The 27,391-nt window shown below is 43.1% G+C and overlaps 2 protein-coding genes across 4 annotated transcripts in view; both read left to right on the top strand.

The window, feature by feature from the left end:
* Nucleotides 1-942: 942 nt before the first annotated feature.
* On the top strand, nucleotides 943-4,856 carry MRPS33 (mitochondrial ribosomal protein S33). 3 transcript variants are annotated; one of them, XR_003093036.1, is made up of 3 exons: nucleotides 943-1,198; nucleotides 4,052-4,249; nucleotides 4,645-4,856. XR_003093036.1 is itself a non-coding variant. In XM_006019545.3 (2 exons), the coding sequence occupies exons 1-2, from the start codon at nucleotides 984-986 to the stop codon at nucleotides 4,155-4,157; spliced, it is 321 nt and encodes a 106-aa protein (XP_006019607.1). In that variant the 5' UTR covers nucleotides 943-983; the 3' UTR covers nucleotides 4,158-4,617. The 3 variants fall into 3 exon arrangements, 1 of the variants encoding a protein (XP_006019607.1); XR_003093035.1 differs by having other exon boundaries at nucleotides 4,052-4,254; XM_006019545.3 differs by lacking the exon at nucleotides 4,645-4,856 and having other exon boundaries at nucleotides 4,052-4,617.
* Nucleotides 4,857-4,993: 137 nt separating this feature from the next.
* Nucleotides 4,994-27,391, top strand: part of BRAF (B-Raf proto-oncogene, serine/threonine kinase) — a 148,661-nt gene continuing 126,263 nt past the window's right edge. Inside the window, exon 1 of the mRNA XM_006019543.2 lies at nucleotides 4,994-8,907. Within this exon, the coding sequence (XP_006019605.2) occupies nucleotides 8,833-8,907 (75 nt within the window). The 5' untranslated portion in view covers nucleotides 4,994-8,832. The remainder of the gene's footprint in view (nucleotides 8,908-27,391) is intronic.

The following is a 27,391-nucleotide window of genomic DNA, read 5'->3' as shown; positions in this document are numbered from 1 at the left end:
TGGAGTCCTCTCCCTATAAACAAAAAGAGGAGGTTCCCCAAACTAAAATGCAGGTAGAAAAATGGCAGAAAAGAAGGTAACACAAGATGAGATAAGAAAGGGAAAAATAAAATAGAATCACTTGATTTGACAACTTGAAGAACTAGAAGTTAATTGTCCTACTTGGTTGTTTTGCTAGACAAAGGAAACTGAAATAAGTCTCCGTATAAAATGTTGGCCTTTTCTCCTTTTTTGTCCGCTTCCTTCATGAGAAGGAATGAGAGGGCGGGAAGAGATAATTTAACTCATGTTCTGTTTGACCCGTCTGACCAGGAAGGGTCTGTTTTAGGACTGAGTCTCCATACTTATTTAATGCCTGTCTTCTCTATATCAGCCACAAAAAGCTACTAACTGGATATATCTACACTGTAGTCAGTGTACCATGACTTGTTTTAAAGTAATTGGTTGGCATGCCACTAGCGGTAGGTGTCATTACATTGTGAAGATCTGCATGGACTACTTACCCAAGTATTTACCTTCCTTAGTGGGTGGGAATTGCCGCTTGCTCTAAGCTTCCTGCCATCAAAGGTAGACTGCTAGCAGAACACCAGCTACCTAGTGCAAAACTAGCTTAGATCTCTGCTATATAGTTGACAGATCAGTGACTTCAGTGTAGACATACTTGGTATATAGTGTGACTTTGCACAAAGTAGGAATGCCAAACCTCAAGCATGTGTAGTCAGAAGTGGTATTTAACAGGTTTTGGCTGTAATGCCATCAGTCCTGGTTTTATGATGTTTGGAGTGGCAAGGTGTGTTATGAATGGCAGTGCAAGCTGGTGTATGATGCTGTTTGCACCCTGCATTGTAAATGTGACTCTGGGGGCAGAGGGTGGAATCATAGGCAAATGCATGGGATCCTGGACCATCTCTAAAGACTGTTTGTTTTTCTTTTCCTTCTTAGGGAAGTGCATATACACACGTGTGTCCGTTCTTTGCTGAAAGATGTCCAATCTTTCCAATTATGCCTTGCAAATGGCCCGCCTGAGTGCCCGGATATTTGGAGAAGTTGTGTCACCCACAAGCAACAAGTCCATGAAAGTAGTGAAGCTATTCAGTGAGCAGCCTGTTGGCAAAAAGAAAGAAGTCTTTGATTGGTATCCTCCTCACCACAGCTATTCTGGGCTAATGAGGCAAATTCGTTTTCTCGGTCTCTACAGGTGTGTGTAATGGGGAGAATGGACTGAGGAGTGGGGAGTATGGGTGTTATTTGGATTTGTTTAAGAAGCATTCAGAAGGGTTAGTGCAGAAGACAATCAGTACAGAAATATGTACTTCATTACTCTACTTCGGATGGAGAGGGGAAGAGTAAAATATGTCTAGTTGTTTGTAAAGATTTTTGTATTGAGGTGAACAGAAACATTTCTGGAACAACTTCCCAGGGCAGTGGGTTCGTGATTGACAAGCAATTCCATGTCAGTGTGTGACACATTGCTTATCCTAGCAGTTGAGAAAGGGAAGAGCTTGTCAATAGGAAAGATAATGATCTGGCCATCATGATTAGTGTGTGCCATGCTTGCAGAATACAATTTGGGGAGAAGTTATAGATCATCCTGCTTTTCCAAGGTGCTGTGAAGTAGAACAGCATGCCAGTGGGCTGAACAACTTTTACTGTGTTTGTTTTATTCAACACCTAAACTTTGACATTTAGGAGGAAGAGATCAAAAGAGGCCTAACTGCATTCTCTCCTCGCCTGAACATTTTGTTTATCTCAGGGGTGTCAAAGATATGGCCTGTGCAGCCTTATCAGGCCAGATGATTTTGACACCCATGGTTTGACTGATCTCCGCTTGGAGGTTCTGGGGTGGGTGGATTCACATATGCTGTTGAAAAACAAGTGCTTGGCAGGCCACAGAAATGTGCGGGCCGGGAGCAGTCCGAGGCCCTCGGGGGGCCTGTGCACGGCGGGCTGTGGCCAGCAGCCCGGACACGCCAGGTCGGGGAATGCAGGTCAGCGGGCTAGAATTAGGCACGGACGCTTAGCGGTTGATTAAAGATTATTTTACTTACACCAAAGATGGTCGCGGTGCAGGCAGGAAAACTTGCTTGCGTTGCGGTTACAGATAGAAAAGAAGAGAGGCGGACAAGAGTTCCTTCCACGCGAACCTCTAGCCCAATCCGGTTGAAGGCTCTAAACACGCGAGCCCATCGCGTCAACCGAAGAAAACAGCTTGAAGCAGAGAGCTCTGGATACACTCACACAAAGTTTGCCAGGCTCCGTGGAACTTGCGTGCAGGGAAGGGGTTCGTTGAGGGATCGTTCGGCGACAGGAAGAGGCCAGAGGTTGATCAGACCCCTATAGCCTGCGCTGGGTTCGATAGGCTCCACAGCGCTTGGAGATCTTCACAAGACGTGAAGTTCTCCTCCTCCAGATGGTTATGGAGTCCTCCCTTGCAGGGGTTCTCCTCGGAGTTCTCCAACTTGGGCGGAAACCACTCAAGCTTCTTATACGGCTAGCAAGCCAATCGCTAGCCGCCACATGGGAATAATTTAGAACTGGCCAATAGTGGGACACAAATTTGCATGCGAATGGCGGGAACTCCTTTGCACCGTGCATTTCTCTTTGCAACTAAGAAATGCACCCTGCAAAGAAAGCTCCTAGTGGCAGGGAATAATTTAGCAGTGCCGAAGCGCACACAAACAAAATCACACCCTTGGGTTGTGACAAGAAACAGGTGAAGAGATCAGGGCAGCCTAAGAGTAATTCTTGAGCTTTTTAAGAGGTGTCTAAGATTTTTGCACTGCTATTGTAAACAATTCCAAGGTGCTACTGTAAAATGTTCATACCCTCATCATTGCTACAGTTTATTTGGATGGGAGTAGAGTAGCACTTATCTACTGGGTCCCGTAGGAGGCACTGCCTGCCCTGTTCACCCCCTTCATCTTTGTCCTTTTTTTATTCTGTTCTATTAAGACCCTCTTTGTGAACATAATCGTTGTTTGCAGGTGACTTCAATGTGCAACTGCAAAGCAGGGGTGTCAAACTCAGATCTGCTGGGGAGACTCATTCCCAGCTTTTCAGATATATGTGGAGTGTACCTCAGCGCTCTCACTGGAAGTCCCTGGCTGCTGTGGCAGAGCTTCCTGTGGTGAAAGCTCCAGCCCCAGCAGCACTGCAGATGGAAGCCCCACCACAGTGGCCAGAGCCCTGACAGGGCTTCCTATAGCAGCAGCAAACACCTTGGTTAGAGCCAGGGTGCTGCCAGGCCTAGTGTCATCGTGGGCAGAAGCTCTGGCCATGGTAGCTCCAGTCCCCACAGCACCATGGGCAGAAGCTCCACCACTGCAGCCAGAGTCCCATGTTTGTGGTGGCAGGGTTTCCCATGGCAACAGCCAGTGCCTCCATGAGAGTTGGGGCACTGGCAGCTCCAGTGGTACTGTGGGGAAAAGCCCTACCACTGTACCTGTGCTGGCTGTAGCCATAGTGACAGGGCTTCTTGCAGCTTCAGCACCAGCAGAAGTTCCCCCACTGTAGCCAGGGATGGGGCAAAAGCGTGCAAGTTGGATGACATGGCTCCAAAGGCTGGATGCTTTGAAACCCCTGTTGTAAAGCAAAGTTACTGCAGCCAAGCATGTCACTTCTCAGGAGCTCATGCCCTGAACTTGATTCCCCAGCACAGCCATCCAGTGTGCTGTCACTAGATTGCTGAGCTAGCTTGGAAGGTGGGAATTCTGAGTCTTGTCTCTTGTTGATTTTGTATTTTACTTTGAATTTGGGCACAAGAGATCAATAAATGCAGTGTAAGAAATATGTATACTGTTTGTCACTGAAAAGGGCAACCTTATTCATTCCATAAATACCAGAAAAAAATCTCTTAAATTATTCTGTTTAAAACTTACATTGCTAACAATAACATTGCGTATACTATCATTGGATTTGGTATAGGTTTTGTTCACTAGAAAAGTTGTCTTCTCGTTATAGGCCAAAAATAAAAGAATCCTACACATCAAGCTACCTATGAGACATTACTTGGAATGGAGCTAAATTTAGTCTTTCTGTTCTTTTCATCTAGAGATGAACATGCAGACTTTCAAGAAGAGATGAAACGACTGAGAAGGCTCCGTGGGAAAGGAAAGCCCATGAAAGGAGAAGGAAAGAGGTCCATCAAAAAGAAATAGTGCCACCCTGGCAATGCACCAGAGGACTTGTGGATGTTAGAGATGGGAGACCCCCCCTCGGGCCCACCGTTCCATGTAGAGGGGTTTTACATGCAAGTTAAGATGGGAGCTTCCATGGAGTTGGGTGTGGGGGTATAGTTATCTGCTTGTCAGCTATTTAACTCGGAATTGAACTCTCTTAACTAGATCTATAGCCTCAGTTTTATTTGGGCTCATATTTTGCTAATAATTTCATGTATAGGAACTGTTGTGTATGTTCCAGCACATGAGGATAACGATGGGTTTCATTTTCCCTTTTCTACCTGAGCTAAATAATAAATAATAATAATTTTAAAATACTCTTAATTTTTTGATATACACATCTGCTTTCAGCTCCAGTTTCTTTGGCTCTTCAGTTTTTCCAGACACTAGATTTTTTTTTCCTTATTCATTCACTAATACATTTTATGTTCTTACATTGATATCAGTGTTTTTTGTACATATTTAGAAAGAAGAATGCTTTCAGCTCCTCTTCCTTGCCACGTTTCTGGAATATCGTATTTACGACAGACCACTTCAAGCAACCTGCCTTTTACCTTGGTGGTTGGATTTATTTAAATTTAAATCCAAATGGTTTGCATTCTGCACTGGGGGTGCTTCCTTGTCCACTGCTTGCCCACAGAACTTTCCTTGTATTGTCTGATTAAAATTATGTACAGATGATAGCATTCCCATACAATTACTACTAAATTGTTTTCGAGAATTGGTACCTGCTTAATGAAATGTTCTTTTAAATATTTTACTCTAAAAGGAGATCAGATAATGTTTGACGATTTGTGGAAGTGTATGGTATTACTTCAAAAGGAGATGTATTCTAATTTACCAGCTTTCAGCATACCTGCATAGCAAGGTTTCTGCAGTGTTACCAGTACAAGTAACTATATGTCATCTTACCCTTCATTTATTTGCTTTCTCTTTGTCCTTCCCCTTTGTGGCGATGGCAACCCTAGAAGCATACCTACACATGCTCCTTCTGCTGATGCTTCTCCCTGGTTCTCTGTACATTTAAGCATGCTGTTTCCTGGCCTTTTCCCTCTTTACCTCCCGGTGCCTTTTCCTGGAGTACTGTGGCAACCTTTTAGACCCAGCTTTTTTCCTGTATCTGTTTCCACAGTACTCCTCTGACTTGGATCCTTAGATTCCCTAAGAATCCCTGTGCACCTGTAGTGTCTATTACTGTACATATGTTTCTGCCTGATGTTTATTTTTATCCTTATTTTATGGTGCCTTTTATTAGCATAAGTAACTCAAATAGGTTCTTTTTTTTGTTATACAGAATATGGGTATAAGATTCAGAAGGTTTTCTGGGAATTGTGTTCCCTGACTCTTAAGCATTTAATCCTGGCCCTAATATTACTTGACTTATTCCTTCAAATTTTGACACTGTTATACAAATGAGTATCCAGTCCAACCTCAGGTCACAACTTGGCAAATGAAGCAAATGCAAGTTGTTTGAGTTGTTTCAGGATTTTTTCTTCTTTTTAGTTGCTATAAACAAGATTTTATTTTGATTTTGAGTGTTCCCCTGAGGCTTTTGCAGCCCTAGCATTTTAAAACATGCTAGAGAGCAAAATGAAGTGAAGCCATGGTCCCAATCCAACAAAGTATGTAAACATGTATTTAGACAAGGATACTCTTGTAATTGTTTTTGGTATGTGGGATGAATATATTTTATGTGTATGACTAAATTAAGGCTCACAAAGCTATGTAGATCAAACCTAAAGATCAAAACTCCTGAGTTTTAGGAAGGTTGAGCATTGACACCTCTTCCTGTAATGGATAAGAGCTGCAAATGCTCCAAACCTAGGAATGCAGGCTGCCTATATTTAGGTGCCTAAACTGGATTTTGCAGTGTAATTTTATGTACCCAGGTTTGCAAGGTTTGACCATGATTCTTATTTTCTGAGAAGATTCAGGCATAGAAAATTACCTTTGGAACTAACAGAAACAGTCCCTCCTAGTATCGCCATGGAATATACTTTTGGAAGATGCTAACAGTGGCATATACAAAGACATAAAGGAAAAGAGAAACAAGATGCTAATGATGATTTTGAGAAGCAAGTAGGTATGAAACCAACATGAATAATTAACCTGGTTTTGGTTTTCAATATCATATAGATTAATTGCTCCGCAATACAAAACACAAAGGAGACAGGGGAAGAAATTTTGAAGCAGAACCATGTGTTTTAATGAATTGTCAATATGCGTACAAGAAATGTCAGGTCTTGCATACCTTTCCCAAAAGCTTTCCTCTGGGGTAGTGGCTCTCAACAGTTTCTACAACATCAACTCCATGTTACAATAAAAGAAATTCAGCACCCTCTCCCATCTAGTGACTAAAAAATTAACATTTCTCATCCTCCCATGGCCCTGCACACTAACCCCTGGTGAAGAATCCATATTCTGTAGTATTGACTTAGAAATATAACCAATGGTCTGACGAGAGATGTTTTCCTGAATCAAGGCCCATGTGAATTGGGATCTTCGGAGAGGAGTTAGTTAGCTATGTTAATGTGAGGCCAGGCAGAAGGCAGGAACAGTTTTTCAGAAAACAAGTTTGTAAATGGTGTTTTAAAATCTGGACGTGTCATTGTGTGAAGTCATTTACACTAAGGTGGAAGGGAGGGTTTGACTCTGTTAGTGCACAGGACTGGGTGTTCATACATAGATCTGGAATACATCTGTGGTTTCACCACTGAATTGCTGTGTTTGTGTTTAGGGAATTCACTTAAAGGGACTTGTTACACTTTATGCTGCAAGCTGCACAAATGTTAATCAGCTTAGTGCTAGCTTGCAGTCATACCTTCAACCTGAGTGGCATATCTGTGGGTTGTGGCCACACCTTAATGGAACAGATGCTGCGTTACGTGAATCGAGATAATCCTGCCCTGGAGTGGCATAACTTCAAGCGGCATAACGTGCTATAAGCCACTTAAAGGTGTTAATGTGCAGAGAAACCAGAGGTTAAGAGCTCCAGGAGCTGCCCAAAATTAACATGAAACAAGGCCTTTAGTCTTACCAGGCTCCTCTAGACATGCAGCAAGGCTGCTCCAACATGCTGTAAATCCAGTGCATTAGACCAGATTTGATTAATTGTGTCTGCTGGAGCAGGGAAATTAATGTGCTCCAGCAGCCTCCAGTGTCATGTGTATCAGCATTCCCGTGCTAAAAAATGGTGGGAGGGGGACAGACTTGCAACTAAAGATTGTTCTATGAGTTAGTTCAAAGCTCCCTGCTGCCATTTTTTCCATGTGCAGATGCTGGTACACGTGATGCTCAGGCACTTTTAAATTAGTGTGGGTCACTAATTAAAGCACCCCCCACCTCCCAGAGCACATCTATAAATGCCTACTGTGTCCTTATTTCAAAATGGGGATACTGCTTGCTAAGCTACAGTGGTAGGGTATGTCCCATTGGAAGTGGAGTTAAGCTTCCACCTCTGCAAATAGCATTTTTTCCTGTCTATGTTAGAGACGGCACTTGTGCCAATGACTCAGCCTTGAGGGCTGTAATCAGAAGAAAACCTTAGTCTAAAATGAAATATATATTCCAAAACCTGATTTCAGAGGGATTCTTTTCATGCAAGAGCTGATGATAACAGAAACATGTGAAACAAGCTGTATAAAGTTCTGGACTCTGCTTTAGGTGTTAGAGATGTTCCCTCCCCACGATATAAGACTCAGGACTGTGTTGATAAGTGAAAAAACTGTTTTTCAAATATTCTGTTTTAAAATGTAAATGTATTTGCAACCCTTAAGTTCAAATACATGTATGCCTACAAATTGGAATTGTATACTTCTAAAAGATACTTCCCCCAGGAAAATTTAAAAACTTGTCCCCCACAAAATATTTATATGTTACACAAAGGAAGATCTATAAGGGTAACTAATGTGGAGAGAATGTTGCCCTTAAATACTATTCCTGTCTGTAAGCCTTAGACACTTTTCATGCATCTCTTGCATTGGGGCTTTGGGAATATCATTCTTTCTAGGACAGCATTTTTTTTAGTCTGTGTTTTTTTTTTGATTGAGATTGTCCTTGGACTCAGGGACAGTCCTTGACTGTCCTTCTATTGCAACCTTTTTTCGAGGTTAAATCAATAGTTCTCAACCTTTTTAGACTCAAGGCACCCTTCAGAAAATGCTAGCTCTTAGCTTTCACTTGTTTTTTGACTACACAAAATAATACAGCAATTCGTCTGTTGTAACCAATTCAGAAAGAAGACAACAGGGCAGAATGTTGTTAACATAAACTCAGAGATTGCAAATAGGAATCTATCTTGTGAATCATGTTAGTATACCTAACAGTGCTAACATTGCCTGGCACCCCACAGTCCCCTTGAAAGGCTCTTAAAGCACCCTAGGGTGCCACAGCACCCTAGTTGAGAGTCACTATGTAGCAAGGCACTAAGATGTGCCTGCTCCTTTAAAGCTGAAGTAGCCTGTCCAGGGAGCTCTGCAGGCTAAGCAGAGCTCCCCAGCTGTGGGTTAACAGGGTAACAACCTAAGCGGGTAATTGAGCAGCACCTACAGACATCACATGGCTGGAAGGAGGCAGGGTTTCAGAACATAAGCCCAGTCTATAGCTAACAGGCACACACTCTCTCTCTGGCAACTGCTAGGGAAGGAGCTCCTGCATGAGGAAGCTACCTGAGATCTGGTGCTGCCTGTTTTACTACCCAAGTGCTGCAAGACTCCAGGGAGTCTCCCAGGTACCTAGACTAGGGGTACATTGCCTGAGGGTGGAAGTTTGTCCCCTTAAAAGGGATTATTGATGTTGCTAGTGTTTCAGTTGTAGCCCAGGGGTTTATGTTTTTGTTATGGTTTACACCGGAGGACTGGGATGAGGCTATAAGGGGAGGTTTGGAGACCTCATTAGTGCCTGGGGAAAGGGGCACATGATTTAGGTAGAATCTAGTGTCAGGCATAGAGAGATGCCTGAGGGGCACAGGGAGAGCGCCTGAGAGAGAGGCGCGGAGCCAGGCACCCAAGCCAGACGTTGGAGAGAGGCGTGGAGAGTCGGACACCAGGGACAGTTGCACAGCCGGATGCCAGTGAGAGAGACGCAGAAAGCCAGGAACAGGAGAAATTGGTGTCTGAGTGAGTGGTACAGGGACAGGGGAGCCAGAGGGCTTGGCACCAAGGGGGCGCATAGAGTTGATAACAATAATAACACCTGTGAAGCTTGGGACACGATGAGGGGAGGTTGGAGTTGTGTATTATGCCCTTGGTATTAGGGCATGAAAGGGACAGTCTCCCACCTAGAAACAACTTATTAATTACATCAAAAGGCGTGGTGGGCAAGATAGGTGGGTAGACTGTCCTGAACAGGTGGGCAGGCTGACATAGTAATCGGCCTTGGGACGACCCTCTGTCACACACTGGTTTAAACTTTGTTAAATCCCTTGGAAATTATTTCTATTAAATGACCAAACAAAAGTCTAAGTCTCAATTAAAAAGACTAATTAAACACAAGATTTATTTAGGCAAGAGAGAGAGAGTAGTGCAGAGTAAAATAAAATTGGTTACATGACTTACAAGCAAGAATTAAGCTAGGTAGGTACATCTTGGACAAGATCCCAAGGATCAGCTTTTTTTTTAGTAGCTCCTGGGAGTTTGGGGGTCCTTAAGGAGACAATAAGACATCTTTTTTAATCTCTCCCTCCATTGTGATAGACTGCAATGGATTACACCTCCGTTGACTGAACCATTCAAAGCTACACTTGGAGAACGTGTTTTTTTTCCCTATGCTATATTTTATATCCCTTCACTGGCAGAAGGGTGAGAGAGACTGGATATAAAAGGTCTGTTCCCTCTAACTTCTAGGACTGTAAAAACAAATCTCGCAGATGACTAAGAAAGGGTGGCTTATCTCCACTATAGCAGGGGTTTTCAACTTTTTTTTTTTAAAGAATGTACCGCTTCTGATGGATACCCCTCCTGGACTACCCCTTCTAGGTGTGCAGGGGGGGAGGTCCCCTGGCAGCCGATCGACAAGTGGGGAAGGCGGGGTGGGGTCCTCTGGCAGCTGGATGCAAGGTGGGGGTATTTGGGCACAGAGAAGCAGCATGTGGCGGTGGCAGAGTGCTGGATGGCCTCCCCCCTCCCCCAGATGCCATGCCTTCCCAAGTACCCCCGCTTCTCCGTGCTGCCACCACGTACCACCTGGGGCCTTCGCAAGTACCCCCTGGCTGACAACCCCTGCATTATAGTGTTTTCTGTCTACAAATGAAAGTACTTTACTCCAGTGCTCGTAAAGCCATCTGTAAATATCTAATGGCGCTCATTAGATATGTCCTGTTCCAGGCTTGTCCAACATGCGGCCCTCCAAGCTGTTTTCTGAGGCCTGAGGTGCTGCGATGGGAAACTAAAATAAACGCTGTACTTTTGTTTTTGGGGGGGTGATGCGATACCGCTTTCTGTGAGGGCTTTGAATATGGCTTGCTGGCCCACTGGGTGATTTAAAAAGTTCATGATTTGGCCCCACATTCAAAAAGGTTGAATACCCCTGTCCTATTCCATTCTGGTTTGATGTTTGCATTACAGGCTTTTTTTTTTAGTAACTAGACCTTCTGATGGTATTAGAAGCAGCATGTACCTGATCTAAGAAACCTCATGCTACAAGTAGTACTCTTTACATCAGAGCTTTATTGCAAGCAACTTAAAACTGAATCCACGCAGTCTATATAGATTTTCATTACAACTCTTGCTTGGATAAAAAATCATAAGTTCCCTCAGGCCAAGGTTTTTAAACAATCATTGTCTCAAGTCAGGCTTCATATTCAAGGGCCTAAACTAAGTGGAGTAAATAAGGGCTGCACTCCTTAGAATATCTTTGTACATGTGCTTGGGCCTAGGCTAATTTATCTGAGGATGGAACATGGTGGCAAAGTAGTTAAGATCTTTTACTGCAGCTCTAGATGTGTGTGTGAGAGTTCCATTCTGGACTTGTACCAAAGGCTATCCTTGGTCAAGACGGCTGTAAAATGGCATGTGATCATTCAGGATGGGAAGGCAAAGGCAACTATATGTGATGCTATTCGCATCATTCCACTCTGTGCCATTGACTGCAAAAACTAGTATGTCTTGACCTCAGTAGCTTTATGGGCTGCTCTATTTGGAGAGACCTTTGATCCTTTTGAGGTCTTGCTTTAGCAAATACTTAAGCACATGCTTAATTGTAAGCATGTGCTTAAGTGTCTCACCAAATATCGATGGATTCAAGAATGTTCTTAAGTATACTAATGAATTCTCCACTGCACTACAGATTGTCTTAGGTTACATTTTAAAGTGAAACTGCCCAGCTGGTGTATGAGATAAAAAAACACACATATATAGACATTTCAGGGAGACTTGTAATGAAACATTGACTCTTCCTATTTCCAGTAAAGAACTCACTCGGGTCAACAGTGATCATGTTCTCCTAAAGTCAGTGGGCTTTTCTTGTTCCAGTTATTTGTAAATAGATGTCCATATCACAGTAATACTATTACAGGTTGGGCTAATACATTCTCTTGCATACCAGATGCTAAACTGTCCTCTTTCACAAGTGGTAGTCCTAATACCTGAATTGCAGATAAACTTGAAGGTTGGGTACTGACAAAAGAGGCAAGAGACAGATTGACAGTCTGGCTTTTTATTCCTTGTATACACACACACACACACACACACACACGTCTATCTGGCTACTCATGACAGCACAATGTAGAGCTTTACCTGTATGGGCTGGGGAGGCTCAAGAGTGGGGAGAAATGTGGTGCACAGACTGGCAGCAGGTCTTCTTGAATATGCTGAGTTCTCCAAATTTCTAGATGGCTTATTCTAATCTAATAAATGTTCTCTGATTGGTTTTATTTAAATTTCCTTGTTTCATACTTCAACCTCAGACACAAGTTCACTTTTAATAACCAACACTTCTTTTAGACCATGGGTACAGCTATGAGGACCAAAATGGCTGCACAATATGCCAAACTTTTTTTATGGGCCACCTGGAAGAAGACTTCCTCCAGAACTGCACCATCAAATCCATGCTATACCTAAGAGAGATAGCTGCCGTTCATAATTTGTACTGCAAACCTGCAACCTCTGATTGAATTCCATCACAAATAATCATCATCCTGCTATCAGACTCTCTCTTAAATACTCCAGCACCAACATTTGCTTTTAAGACACTATGATCAATTTCCATGAATATAAAATACAAACCACCATATACAAGAAACTCACAGACTAACATGCGTATCTACACAGAACCAGCAATCACCCTAAACACACCAAGAAAGCTGTAATCTACATCCAAGCCCTCCGATATAACTGAATTTGCACTGAGAAGAAAACCCATGATTGTCACCTCATAAATCTAAAAAGGGTTTTCACTCAACAAGGACACTCGAGAGAGACAGATCATACTTTTGAAAGAGCCACCTGAAAAGCACGTGAAGAATTCCTGCAGTACAAAAAGAAAACCCCCATGAATCTCTCACCATCAGTTATGATATACCATCTTTCCCTGGAAACTATATGGAAAATCCTCAAACAATTGCAACCCATAGAAGAAGGAGACCCAATTCTTAAAGAGCCACCCATCCTGGCCTTTAAACAAGCACCAAACCTTGCCAACCTTATCACCAGAAGCAAACTTCCTATGGCCCAAAACACACTGAATGGATCCAGCCCATGCGAGGACAAGACATGTAAACCCTGCCACCACATCTCCATCATTCCTTCAATAACCATACCCCACAACAGAACTATCACCATTCCTGGATCTTACACATGTACCTCCAGAAATGTAAATACCCTGATGGCAAATATGTAGGATAAACCAAACAAAAACTCCACCAAAATAAATGCACACCAAAAATCTATCAAAGACAAAAATACCCAATTAAATATGGGTGCACACTTCTCACAGACAACCTCTCTTTCCCAATCTCTCAACTCTAACCCTCAAAGGGAATTTAAAAAAACATCTTTCATGGATAACCCTACAAACTTTATAAATCTACTGGATACAAACAATCATGGACAAAATATAGACATCAGATTTATGACATATTATAACTTGTCTGCCATCTAATAGCCCCAGGTAACCTCTCTACATTTTACTAGCTACATTCTATCAGTAGGTCAACTTTCTCCTCTTCCTCCTGCTCCCCACCTACCTGTCTCACACCTACTGTTACCCATCCTCTCTGATCTTCACTGCCACACATTTGCATTTTCACAGACCTGTATTTTGCATATTGGCTTCTATTCTACCCAGGAGTGCACACAAAATACCAACAGACTCTCCCTATGCCTGAAGAAGGGTGTTTGTGCTTGAAATTGCAAAGAACCATTTTTTCCAACTATTTAGTTGGTCTAATAAAAGATATCACATTTACCCAAAGAAACTTGTCTGCCTTTGTTTCGCTCTTGCATTTGTTTCACTGAAACTTGTTTGGACTGGACAGAACCAGGTCTTTTATGGAATTGGGAGGTGTCAATTAGTTGGGATTTATGTCCTTGGGAAAGAAGAATGGAAAGTTTCTTATCTCTTTCTTTCACCGCCATGGAATGCTGCTTGCCACTGCCCTTCTTTCTCCCCACCTTAGTTTACCATCTGCACTGACAAAGCTGGTTTGTTTTTACAACTTATCTGAGAAATTAACAAAAATATATCTATTACAGCAAAACAGTATGTAATACAATTGGTTACATCAATCACTACTACTAACATTTTAAGATAAAGTTATGGTATAGTATATCTGGAATATTTAAGGTCTTCCTTTATAATTTCTCCTTTCAGGCCTTGTGCTCTGTTTAATTGGATCTCATTACTGGTGCACCTGGAAGTTGATTACTTCATTTACTTTGCTGACCAAATTGGTTGTCACATCTGCAGAAGTTATTATATAGTCACTCAGAACCAGGCTTTGGGGACTTCTGCTTTAGCCACACTTCTGCAGCTTGGCCTAGGCCCCTTGAAAATGGGCAAAGTTGACTTCAGTCCCTACCAGCTGAGGTGTAAGGGGCAGCTTGTGTTAGCACTCTTTGGCTTTTCTGTGCCTGGCTAAGTAAAATCAGCTTTCAGACTTTTCATAAGCACTGAACTCTCACAAACATTAAAAAAAATTATAAAATTAAATACAGAATAGCAAACAAGCCATGGGGAATCATACAGCCACTATGTACTGCAGGAAAGTAACTCTCCCTAACTCTTTTATTTGTTTTGGTTATTCTTAATCATTATACATTAGGATATTACCAAGGTATTGCCCTGTTGCCTTGCAATGACATAAGCACTAGTAAAAAAGTACCCCTCTCTATTCAGTCAAAATCAAACTAGCAGGTGATCCAAAAGTCCACCAAGGGAAAGCTCTGTCTTTGATAAGTAATCATGCCTTCTGAGGACAGAGCAGTATTGGAATATTTACAAGACATGCAAAAGATGTATATAAAAGAGTAATAAATATGCCACCTAGGAAGGATCCCTGTAGGATTTCCCAAGCAGTTTGTATCTGGGAGTTGTGTTCTTTTATTGAAACAAATTGTTGTCTTCTGGAGGGAGAAGTCGCATCAGATTTAAAAAAGAATGTCCATATCCAGAGGTCTTGAGTTATAAGTAAAGCCTTTCAGCAACTTACAGCATCAAAAGACTTTGAGGTTGAACACGGTACCAGAAATGTTGCCTGTGGTCCTTGGCATCATTAATATTCTCAGACGCTCAAGGGAGTGATAACTGTAGCATGTTTCAGTGAGTTGCCTGATTCTCACTTGCTAGTTAAGCAGGTTGCTTCTTAGGACAAATTAAATATGTGCAAGTTTTTTACCTCAGTGGGTCTATAGTAACTCCCAGCATGGGTGCCAGATTGTGGTACACAAAGGCATTTTGCTTGGCATGAATGCCTTGGGGAGGATGGTGAAGGAGGAGCCAGGGCCATGCTGTCAAAAGGATGGGTGCCCTCATGGCTCCCCCGCAGCCCACACCTGGCATACCAATATCTTACAAGTCAAGGTTGTAGGTGTTTTTGGCACTCGGCTCAAAAATGTTGCTGACCCCTGGTCTATTTGTTGTGGTCTTAACGCCTTCAGTACTCATACATTACAATGTATGATTTCATTAAAAACAAAATATACCATCAGTGATGGCTCATCACTGAAGAAAAATAGATATTAAAATCACCAGCTAAGCTTAAATATGATTCTGACGAATCTCTTAGCCCAAAATTCATAGACACCCACATCCCCAACCCCACTTCCACCCCCAACTGCAAATGCCTATGTGGACAAGCTGTAGCTAGGGCTTTATGTTGGGGAATGTCTGCTGGAAAGTGAAGGATCAGTGAGACTTGGAAGGGCATGAAGTAGGTAAGAGGAGCTATAGAGGTAGTATGCTTCAGGGTAAAGATTTCAAAAAAGCTACACCTTGGCAGGGAACGTGATTTCCATGGGCTGAAAATATCCTTGCTTGCTGTGGAAACCCCCTGGCACAAACATGCTTCACCTTCTAGACAAGTTTCCTCTGTACTGGGGAATCTGTACCCTTCTGTGCAAGGGATTTGCCAGCGCAGGAAAAAAACCCTCATCAGGAGTGAGCTTTCCAGCCACTGCTTATAAAAAGCAGGGTTAATGGTCAGCCATTGAAGGCTTGGGACTAGCTGGATGGTGAAAGGACAGTGGCTCTTACCATGAAAATCTCTATGGATAGCAGGAAGCTGGACAGAGTAGGGGTTAGCAAAACTTTCAGGTGGAAGCTCAGCAGTGAAGCAGAAAGAGAGCAACAGGCATAAAGTAGCTACAGAGATCAGATGCTTTATTAAAGTAATTAAATGCTCACTCTGCCATCTAATAAAGCTCCTTGTTCATTCTTTTAAGGAAGCAATGCTCGTCCTGGTGTGTTATACTATTGTCACATGATACTTTTCTACCTCAGAGGAACATAAAATTGAAACAATGAAGATGGGCAGGGAAGACCAGCAAGACAGTGAAGTGGGCAGCAAATGGGCACTCTCCTCTCACAGAAATTACTAGGTAATTCTAATGTGCCTCTGACAGCCACATAATGACTGCAAAAATCCTCTAGTTGAGACAGCAGAGATTGGCAGAAAATAATATCCCCAATCGTTCCTACAGCAAGGGCTTCCATCAATGCATGCTGATTTGTCAACACATTTTTTTTCACTGTCCTGCACAAAAGCTATAGTTTCTACATTTGATCCATTTTATTGATTTAGCCTCTTCTTTATCTCAAAGTTTCCTTACTCCAAGCCAATGCAATCCCTAGCGGGCTTTTGCTGCTCTGTAAGGAAGCTAAACACTGAAAACATAAACTGACTGAGCAGGTGTTTTCATTTGCTAAAGTGTTAATATTAGATCAGAGATGCAAGGAGTTACCTCCCTATCTTCAAAGTGTTGAGGAATCAGATTACAGTAGGTGCTGGTGCCTGGAGCAAAGCTCAACAAAACTCCTGTATGACAGGAAAAGCAAGCCTGGGAGCTGTGAAAGAAAATTCTAAACACAGGATATGAAATGACTGAATAATAAGGTAAGTACTTCACATAGAATCCTTACAATTCCCCTTTCTGGAGCCTGGTAAGTCCTAAACTGTGCTCTACTTAGATCTTTATAGATTATGAAATATAACTATTCAAAGTAGAAGCTTCACAAACTATTCACAAGTGAAAAAGCTGACCTCTTTAACAAATTCTTTGCCTCCATATTCCTGGACAGGGACCGGGACATTTCCCCCACTAGGATTACAGAAGGACCCAGGGGAGGCACCGCTATGCCTAGGGTCAGGGATGACCTAGTTAGGGAACTTCTGGAGGGGCTGGATGTGTTTAAATCAGTAGGTCTAGATGCTTTTCACCAGAGGGTGCTGAGGGAATTGGCAGGGGTCATAGCAGGGCCCCTGACACAGCTCTATGAGCACTCATGGGGCACTGGCCAGGTACCAGAGGACTGGAAAAGGGCCAGTGTGGTCCCCATTTACAAGAAGGGGAGAAGGGAGGACCCCGGCAACTATAGGCCAGTCAGTCTTACCTCGGTCTTTGGGAAGACCTTTGAGAAAATCATCAAGGAGCACATCTGCAAGGCCTAGCAGGGGAGGTAATGCTCAGAGGCAACCAACATGGGTTCATTGAGGGCAGATCCTGCCTGACTAACTTGGTTTCCTTTTATAATCGGGTCACAAAGTCCCTGGACAAGGGCATTGAGGTGAATGTCATCGTCCTGGACTTTAAGAAGGCATTTGACACTGTTTCCCACCACATTCTCTCAACAAAAACTAGGTGACTGTGGCATTGATGCCTACACAGTCAGATGGGTGGCAAATTGGCTAGATAATCACACCCTGAGAGTGGTGGTGGATGGGTCATTTTCGACCTGGAGGGATGTGGGCAGTGGAGTCCCCCAGGGCTCAGTCCTGGGGCCTGCACTGTTCAGCATCTTTATCAGCAATCTGGATGTGGGTATGGAATGCACGCTGTTCAAATTCGCTGATGACACTAAGTTGTGGGGCGAGGTGGGCATGCTGGAGGGGAGGGACAGAATCCAGCTGGACTTAGACAGGTTGCAGAGGTGGGTGGATGAGAATAGCATGGAATTCAGTGCAGAAAAGTACAAGGTGCTGCATCTAGGGAGAAGGAACCAGCAACACACCTATAGGCTTGGGAACACCCTTCTTGTCAACACAGTGGCAGAAAGGGATCTTGGAGTCATTGTTGACTCCAGGATGAACATGAGCCACCAATGCGAGGAAGCGGTCAGTAAGGCTAACCGCACCTTGTCATGTATCTACGTATGCATCAGAAGCAGGTCCAGGGAGGTGATCTTTCCTCTCTATGCGGCGCTAGTCAGGCCACAGTTGGAGTACTGCATCCAGTTCTGGGCGCTGCACTTCAAGAGAGATGTGGCTAGCATTGAGAAGGTCCAGAGGAGGGCCAAGGGGCACGGGGCAGGCCCTATGAAGAGAGGCTGAAGGGCCTGAATCTATTCAGCCTCCACAAGAGAAGGCTGAGAGGGGATCTGGTGGCCATTTAGAAACTCACCAGGAGGGACCAGCGGGATCGGGGGAGGCTCTGTTCTGCCAGACACCACCCGGGGTTACTAGGAATAACGGCCACAAACTGTTAGAGAGAAGGTTCAGGCTGGACATCAGGAGATATTACTTTACAGTCAGAGCTGCCAGGCTCTGGAATGGACTCCCGAGTGAAGTGGTGCTCTCTCCTACTATGGTGGGGGTCTTCAAGAGGAGGCTGGACAGATATTTGGCTGGGGTGTTATGACCCTGGCACTCGCTCCTGCTCAGGGCAGGGGGCCGGACCTGATGATCTGTTTAGGTCCCTTCCGACCCTAAGCACTATGAAACTAAGTATGGTAATAGCAATTCACAACCATTTGGTACTTAAATGCTAATAAAGTTTATCAATATTGAGACTAAAATTAAAAAAAACACATATTAAAGAACTGACCAAGTTAAAGCTCTGAGGAGAATGACCAAAAATCCCAAATTAACAGGAATACCTATGCTGACTATATTAAATCACCAGAACAGACTAGTCCCCTTCTGTGTCTCCTTCTCTTTCAATTTTCTACAGCATCTAATTTTCCTTGAAGAATGATTCTAGCTGATTTTCTCATTGCTCCTGTTTCTGCTATGCTCCCTTGTCACTTAACTTTTTATCCAGTCCCGGCCTCCCCTTTCTCTGTAACTGCCTCTCCCTTTACTAGCTTAACAGTGATCCTGGAAACCAGCGGTTCCTATGAATGGACCTTGTTACGTCAGCCCTATCAGAATCATAGAAAATTAGGGTTGAAAGGGACCCCAGGAGGTCATCTAGTCCAACCCCCTGATCAAGACAGGACCAGCCACAGCTTTGTTTAGCCGGGTTGGGATGATGTCTTCTAATGTTCTAACTGTACAACAGTGTGTGGGGCCTTTTCACTGTCTTATATATACTATTAGGCAGGGATTTAAGAAGGCAAGTGGGGGTAGGAGGTAGCATGTTGGGGCTCAGTTCGTTGACAGATTAAGTCTGTCATCACTGGAGTTGTCATTATCAATAGGTTAGTTATGCAGAGCATGGGAAGGAGAGAATTGAATTCCCATAAAGTTAGTAGCTACATATTCCCTAAACCAGTGGCACTCAGCTTTTTTGCCCAACAGGCTGGATGGGTGGTTCCCAGTCCATCCTCAGGCCAGATCCAGTCTGTGAGCTGAATCTGGTCATATGGAGGGGGCAGGTGCAGTTCAGCCCTGATCCTGAGATGAGGGGGAAGGGGGCTTAGCCCAACCCAATCTGGCTGCCCAGAGACAGGGGCTGCAGCACGACCCTAATCAGGCTATTTGGAGGAAGGGGACATAGCCCAGCCCCAATCTGGCTGTGTGAAGGGAAGGGGATATGGCCTGGATCTGAACTGCCATGTGAGGCTTGGGAATTTGGCAGCAGGGAAGGAGTGTCAGTATTAATTGCCACTGCTTCCCTGCTGCCAAATTTCCTGACCTGCGGGAAGCCCCATGAGCTGGATGCCTTAGCTTCATGAGCCAGATTTGGCCCATGGGCTGGGGGTTGAGCACCCTTGCACTAAACCCAGTCCCCTTCATGAGTCACATGTCCTGACCTGACTGTCTTTTGATATGCCAAAACCCACCCCTATGTGTGTTCTGCATCCAAAGGAAGAAGCTTGAGCTATTGTCTTCTAAAGGTCAATTTAAATGTGTGAGCTGTATTCTAGAAGAATGTTTTATTAGAAATGTTCCTGCAAATTTATTTTCATCTGAGTCAAGTGAAAAGCTTGTGAATGAGAAAAACACTCCTTATGCCAGTCCCAAACTGATATTTTTTTGTGTGTGTGTGTGTTTTTTTGTTTTTTTTTTTTTAAAGGGCATCACCGAAATCGCCATTCCTTAAGAAAAGGAGGTATGGTACATGAATTAAGAAATGTGTGGACTCATATTTTTGTATTTAATTAAAAATGGGGAAACTGAAATTCCAATTTATTTTTAAAGATAGACTCTATTATACATAGAGAATATTGACATATTTAAATCCAGAGATGCAGAGGTGTCATTTTTAAGATTTACTCTTCTACTTCATAAACCTATGACTACTAGAGGGAAATCTCAGAAAGCTGTGGCTCTGATGTGCAGTCTTGCAAAGTCACTGAAGGATGAAGGAGAGACATTCCACTTAATTTGGGGGAAAATATAACTTTTATGATCTAGTGCCATTTTATTCATGATAATTTTATATAATGTTTATGACATGTTAAATCACTTGGGTTATACATTGCTCTCTGTGGGCTCCTATACACATGCAGGGAGCCAGCTCCAATGCGCTGGAAATCCAGTGCATTGGAGCAGACTTGATCGATCGAGTCTGCTAGAGCACGGAAATAAACAAGCTCCAGCAGACTCTGGTGTCACATGTATTAGTGTCCCTGTGTCAAAAAATGGTGGCAGAGCACTTTGAACTAAATCTTGTTTGATGAGCTTTAGTTCAAAGCACCATGCCACCATTTTTCAACATGGGGGACACTGATAAATGTGATGCTTGGGCGCTTTTAATTCAAAGCGCTCACTTGCTAATTAAAGTGCCCCCCCCCACCTGTGCCTCCCGAAGCATGTGTAAAAATGCCTGTTTAAGCATTTGATGCTTGTTTCTCTCCCAAGAAAACTATTGAGGCTGTTCCACTGGCTTGAATGGGAGGAGCATCAAGTCCTTGTGTAAGGCATAAATTAACCAAATCAGTGGTGCTCAATTTATGGCCCATGGGCCAGATCCAGCATACTGAGCTGTTTTATCCACCCTGTGGGGCTTCCTAAGCATCTGGATATTTGGCAGTATGGGAGCCGTGGCAGTGTTAATTGCCATGGTTCCCACAGCCAAATGTATGGACCCATGGGGAGCCTTGCAACCCAGATGACATGGCCCCATGCACAGGATTATGCTGGTGCGTGGCATCATGCAGCAGCCACATCTGGTGCACAGGGTTGCTTTACAGATGGATCCAATGTGCAGGGTTGGGCTGGTCCATGGGGTCAGGCCAGGCCAGTACACCAAATCATACCTGCGGATCAACTCCAGGCTGGATCAGGCTCATGGGGTAACCCCATGTGTAGGATCCAGCCTGCAGACCAGCTTTGTGCCACTCATCCAGCCAATGGGGCCAGATAGGTTGAGAATCACTGAAATAGATAACAATTTTGTGTATGTTGAGGAAGAATGAAAAGCTGAAATTGGGATGAGGACTAGAAAGCACTGTTCAGCTGCAAATCTGAATCCCCATCTGACTCTTTGTTTCCAGATGGTATAAAGCATCAGAGGTTTGTACAAACAATAACAAAAAAGATGGAAGCACCCACATTTTCCCCTTGGTCTAACACTGGAGCAGTTAGGATAGGGAACTCCTGAAAGCTTCAAAAGATGTGTGTCCTACAATGCATGAATGAGGCCACATGCTCCCTCCTCAACTGTTATTTTCACCTCATTTTTCTTGGAGAGTATGCAACTTTAATTAAGTACACTTTGTTCTGGACAATGCTTGGTGTTGGATTCCAGTCAGCAGGCTAGCTATTGCCCTGCCTCAAATTTTCTGGGAAAGATTACAAAGACGGTAACGGCAAGCTGCCATCAATTGTATCTCTGTTTCATCAACATCCTGGATTCCTCCCAGTCAGGATTCAGAATTGAATATGACATAAACAGTGCTAGTTGCCCTGGAGGATGGGTAAATCAAGTTACATATTTTAGCTCTATTTTATTGTATGAACTAATGATGTATGCTTTTAAATATATTTTAAGAGGTTTATCTGTACTTATTTTATTGCGGTAGATAATTTGGGCCTGCATTTTTATACATGTCCAGATCAAATGCAAATGCTTCAATGCTTGGGACAATTATTGTTCCTCTTAAAATGACTGAATTTCACTGTGAACAAGATGATCAGGATTTGACAAGAGAGACCATATTTTCCAAGGTATTTTGGTATCTAAAAACAAAGATAAGGTTCTGGTAGATTTGCAGAAACACCTTACAAATCTGGGGCCGTAGATGGCTAGCATAGTAGAAACCATATTTTCATATCTACTAGACAGAAGAGGATGTAAATGTTCTGTACCTATTAACAAGCTAGTTGGCATAGTCCAGTAGCTTTAGCCTTGAATTAACCATTTGGATAAACTGAAAATGTGCTGTAGGACTTGTTTTGATTTTTTTTTTTTTTTGTTAAGGATGCTCTTTTCTCTGAAACAGAAATGGCAACAACTCAAACCCACTAATTTGATTAGGCAGATTTTGCACACCACTGGACACTAGTTTCGTCTGAGCATAACATTGATGCAAACTGATTTATCTGGGAAAGGGTACTCATGTCTTCAAATTTCTACATTGGCTTAGACTGTCAACTAACTCTCTCATTTTCTACTGACAAGGTACAACTTTTTCTCTTAAAAAGCATGTGTTACTTTGATCAACAAAATCTTCTATTGGGTAACCTGAAAGATGAGTCTCTTTCCCGGCAATGATTTAACCACATTAGTTGTCTGATCAGAATTTAGGCAAAATTTAGAATTCCAACCCCCTGCCCCCCCCGTAAAATGCTACATAGCTAGAAACTCCATAGGAAGTGACTTTGGGGGTTTTTGATGGTTTTTTTTTTGGCGGGGGGTGTTGATTGTATTTACAAATCTGAGTTACTGGCCAAAATACAAATTACACTAACTATACTACTTTCTAAGAATAAATCAACTAACGGTCTAGGTTAGTGGGTCTCAAACTTTTAGATTCGAGGCACCCCTTCAACCTTTTATGAATTGAGTGGCACCTAGTTTCAAAAACTAATTAATTGCAGCACTTGCATCCCTGCAAAGGGGCTGAACAGTAGAGTGGGGGAGCAGTTAGGCAGGGAGAGCCTGAGCCTGCCCTTATCTGCTTATCTCCTGATACCTCCTGTGGCACTCCTCAAAGGATCTCAAGGCACCCAAGGGTACCACAGAAGAACCCTGGCTGAGAATAACTAGTCTAGGTGGTTTAAGGATTTGGTAATAGACAAGAGTCCTTTACCTCTAGGTCATGGGTTTTGCATGTTAATAATGAACAGAAGTAATAACAAAAGTAGTTTAATAGCCTCCTCAAACTGTGTTGGGGTATCAAGGACCAGAATTACACATCACCAAAAAGCAGTTAGTTTTGACATTGATAAATCTTCTTTATAGATCTAAGCTGAGACCAAAAATTACACTATGTAAAATGGAATTAAATGTAAATTAAATTCCTCGCTAAATAAGGACCTTCCTAGACAACAAGGAGGTGCAGTATGAATAGTAGATTTCTGCCTCTCTCCCTGCCCAATCATCACAGAGCATTAAATTCTCTTCTAGTTAAAAAGAAAAACAAGCCAACAAAAATCCTTGTCCACATCATATGTATTAGGTGGTAAATTTTGGCTCTGTTCCTCACTTTGGTTCTCATTTGGCAGCATGAAGGCTCAGACTTGCAGCCAGTAAGGTGCTACACAGTGTAAATAATAATAACAGAGCATGACTAACATACTCTGTCAGAATGCAAACCTCCTGATCAATTTGAATGCACAGGAACAAAGGATGTGGGATTATCAGAGGCACAGGAAAATGTATTTCACCAAATTACAGATTGCTATAATTCCTGCTAGATTTATATCCTCACTGTAAACTGTTTGTGGGAAAATACCCTATAAATTTTTATGACTATGTTTTGCACTTTTGAGCCAAAAGCTTCCCTGACACAAATTCCACTGCATACATGGAATTATTCCATGAATTAACTTGGCTCAGTCAGTTTTTCTCTAAGATCGGCTACCCCAGGAGTTTGACTAGATATGAATTTACTACTGCATTTCTTTTAATCTCCTTACAAGTACAGGGAAATTTCTCTCAACAGTCTATTCACCTTACATTCAGTTCTTAATCTGTTTTTGTTTCCAGAGTCTGTGCACACATTTCTTTGCCAACACTTTGGATTCTTATCCCACATTGTCGATTACTATCTTTTCAAATGTCTCGCTACAAAATAGGGTTGTTAGGGACTAAGTTAGTAACTTGATGACAAGTAACTTAGTTTTGATTTTTGGTTCTTCTGTGCAGTGTTGTCTAGCTGGTGTAGGACTCCAGGGCAACTCTGACCCAGAATCATGGGATCCTATCCAGTCAGCGAGGATGCTATGATGTCCTATTAGGGAGGTGTTTTGTTAACAGAGGTAGTCTATCAGACTCATTAAAATACATTTAAATGTTAAATATGTACCTTCTGTATATCTTTGATGGCTGGCCAGGTAGTAGATAAATATTGTATGACACTTCAAAAGAACAGGGAATAAATTTGGCCAGACTCATTTCCAAAGTTCCTTCTCATAATAAAAAAGGTCCCACTGTTCCAAGCTGTACGAGAGCTATTGCTGACTGCATACAGTAAGTGGCTGTTACAGCTCCTTAAACACTTATAACATTCCCAATGTCTAACTCAGTGCCAGGTGTTTTTACAAAGCAATAACTCAAATGTGAAAGGTGGCTTCTAAAACCCAATCTATTATATAGATTTAATAGTGTTCAACGTTCAAAAATTACATTAATACAAAAAGCTGATGGCTAAGCACCCAAAAGTCAGAAAACGACAAAGGTTATATGCTTGACCCATTTTATGAACTTGTGTTTTCTTTTTAATTGACTGATTAAAAATATTCCAGATTATAATACCCTTTAAGTAGTATACTTTGAGTTTGGTTTGTTGTGCATTTTGCTTTTTTCATGTTACCCACTAAATATTTATCATAAGGATATCTTCAGCAAGGAAGCTACTAGATCCCTGATCCCAAGAAAACTTTGTTTAAAATATGCAAGTGAAGCATGTGCGTAAATGTTAGGAAGAACAGGGTTGAAGAGCTGTCAAATGTGCAAACTAAAAACAAGAAACAATTTTTGTATTGCTTTGCTGACTCCTTTCAGCTTGAGTAATCATAGGCTTTAATCATGATGATGACATCATATACAAAATTCTCTCTCAAAAATTTGATTTTTTTTTTTTCAGGTTGGGTATATCCCTTAAACTGTTCTTCCGTGCATAGCTATGAAGATATAATGTCTTAGCTAACCCAATAATGTTGTTTTTAAAATTGTACATTCATATACTTCATAACTATTGTAGATAGGTGACGCTTCTTGCAATATGTTTCTGTTTTGGGTTTAAAAGCAGTTTTCATGATCATTATGTTTCTGTATATAGTTCTTGATGGAGAAGTTCTTCTCCCTCTCAGATATGGCTTTTAATAACCGTCAGCACCTCTACACTATATATTTTTAAGTATAAATTGAAGAATCGTATGTTACATAATTAAGGACAGTACTGTAAGGAGATATACTCAAGGGGCCAAAGACAAGGTTAGTCTAGGTAAGCTTAACGTTAGACTCTTTCGATATTTGATACTTAAACCCTTGTTCTGCAACAGCATCTGCAACTGGACCTTCATACCCACGTGACTTGTATTAGCTTAAATTGCAGAATTGATGTACATTTCACCCATGAAAATACCTACAGTCATGATTGTACATTCCCAGAAACTTCGAGCTAGCTCTTTTGCTCCCAAACATTCTATAGCTAATGTTAAGGTCAGCATTTTGCCCACTAATATTTCCCACTGATTTCTGGGCCTGATTATCTAAGTCCAATGGTGTTCACGTTCCTTTAGTATGTTTGAACATAAGGCGTTAAGTGCTTCAGACCATGCACCCAAATAGCAGTGGTTATTTAAAAAAAATAAAAATAAAAAATCAGCCTACATACTTCAAAGGAAAGCCCAGCCCTTCTCTCTAAAATAGGACAGAAGTCTTTTCCTTTTTATGTAATCTTTGATCAGTACAAACGTTTAAAAGCCTTTATTTAGCTGCTGCTTGCTTTGTGGTATACGATCTTTGTATACGATCTGAGACTCCTCGGGCACTAGCCTTGCTTTTAAACCGCCCTGTACTTTCTCTTGGGAAATGGGCTAGCTGCTGAAGTGAGCTCCAGCCCACGACAGCTTGTGCTATACATATCTTTAATTTAGTTTATCTGTAAGGTACAAATCTTCCCCAATGTTCCTGTAACAGCATTCGGCCTTCTCAGTTCTCTCTTTCAGGGACCCAGCCCCAGAAGAGTTCAAAATCCTGCCTCCATGTGATTACCTGATGCAGGGGTTTTCAACCTTTTTTCATAAGCATACCCCCAGTGGCTCCCTTTTTAGTAAGCGTACTGCTGGGGAGGGCTGGCGAGCAGCCAGACGCAGAGCGGGGAGGGGGATGGCAAGCAGCTGGCCACTTAGCAAGTTGGGGGCGGGTGGCAAGTGGCTGGATGCCAAGCAGGGGCATGGCGAGCAGCAGAGTGGTGGCAGCGCAGCGTCCGTGTGGCCCTACTCTTGACCTGTCCCTGCTCCTGTGAGGCAGCAGCATGGGGTGGCAGTTCTCCATCCCTGCCCGCCCCACCCCAGGTACTCCCCCAGACCTTTCAAAGTACCCCTGGCCTACGGTGAGGGGTGGAGAGGGGTGAGCAGCAACCACCTGCAGGTGCCGCTGGTAGCGTCGGCAGTGCCTTTTTGCAAGGGGTGCGCTGCCCCACTCAAGGGGTACACATGCACCCCCTACGTGCTGCCAGTGACCCCATAGCAAAGGAACCTCCAGTCTGGACAAGGTAGGAGGACAGCTAGGGGCTCCCTGAAGGACAGCTGTGCCTCTGTGGCCAAGTTGCAAGAGAAGATTCAGGTTGGAAGTGAAGGAAGACAGGCGCGTGTGGGAATGAAGGAATAAACAGTCTTCAGAGGGAGAAAAGCGACCCATGTATGGGGAGGGGAGAAAGGCCAACGGTGAGTCTGGGCACTGGGCCCAAGCCTAACGTGTGGGGAGGGCGGTAAGGCAGGAAAGGGCTGTAGTGGAGAGAGAGGAGGAAGGTGCGCGGAAAGGGAAGAGGGTCTGTCAGTGAGGAAGGGCAAAGGGCAGCTCCCTGGGGCAGCAGCGAGAGTCCGGGCCAGCCCTCCCGCGTGGGGTTAGCGAAACAGAAGGGAGCCCGTGCGCGGGGAGGGGCCTGGAACGCCGCGCGCCCTCCAGCCCCGGGCTAACGTGCGGCTGCGCCGTGACGTCAGGGTGTTCCCCGGTGACGTTGCGCGGCTCATGCGCACTGGGCGCCATGGTCCTGCCGGGTGACGT

This window comes from Alligator sinensis, unplaced genomic scaffold (assembly GCF_000455745.1).
Source record: "Alligator sinensis unplaced genomic scaffold, ASM45574v1 scaffold74_2, whole genome shotgun sequence".
Taxonomy (NCBI): domain Eukaryota; kingdom Metazoa; phylum Chordata; order Crocodylia; family Alligatoridae; genus Alligator; species Alligator sinensis.
The sequence above is the reverse complement of the archived record's forward strand: the minus strand, read 5'-3'. Positions and strand labels throughout refer to the sequence as shown.

Bases quoted from the DNA above. Each gene is read 5' to 3' on its own strand.
- MRPS33 (XM_006019545.3), top strand. From the start codon at position 984: ATGTCCAATCTTTCCAATTATGCCTTGCAAATGGCCCGCCTGAGTGCC. The intron at 1,199-4,051 runs GTGTGTGTAATG...CTTTTCATCTAG, and splicing joins CGTTTTCTCGGTCTCTACAG to AGATGAACATGCAGACTTTC.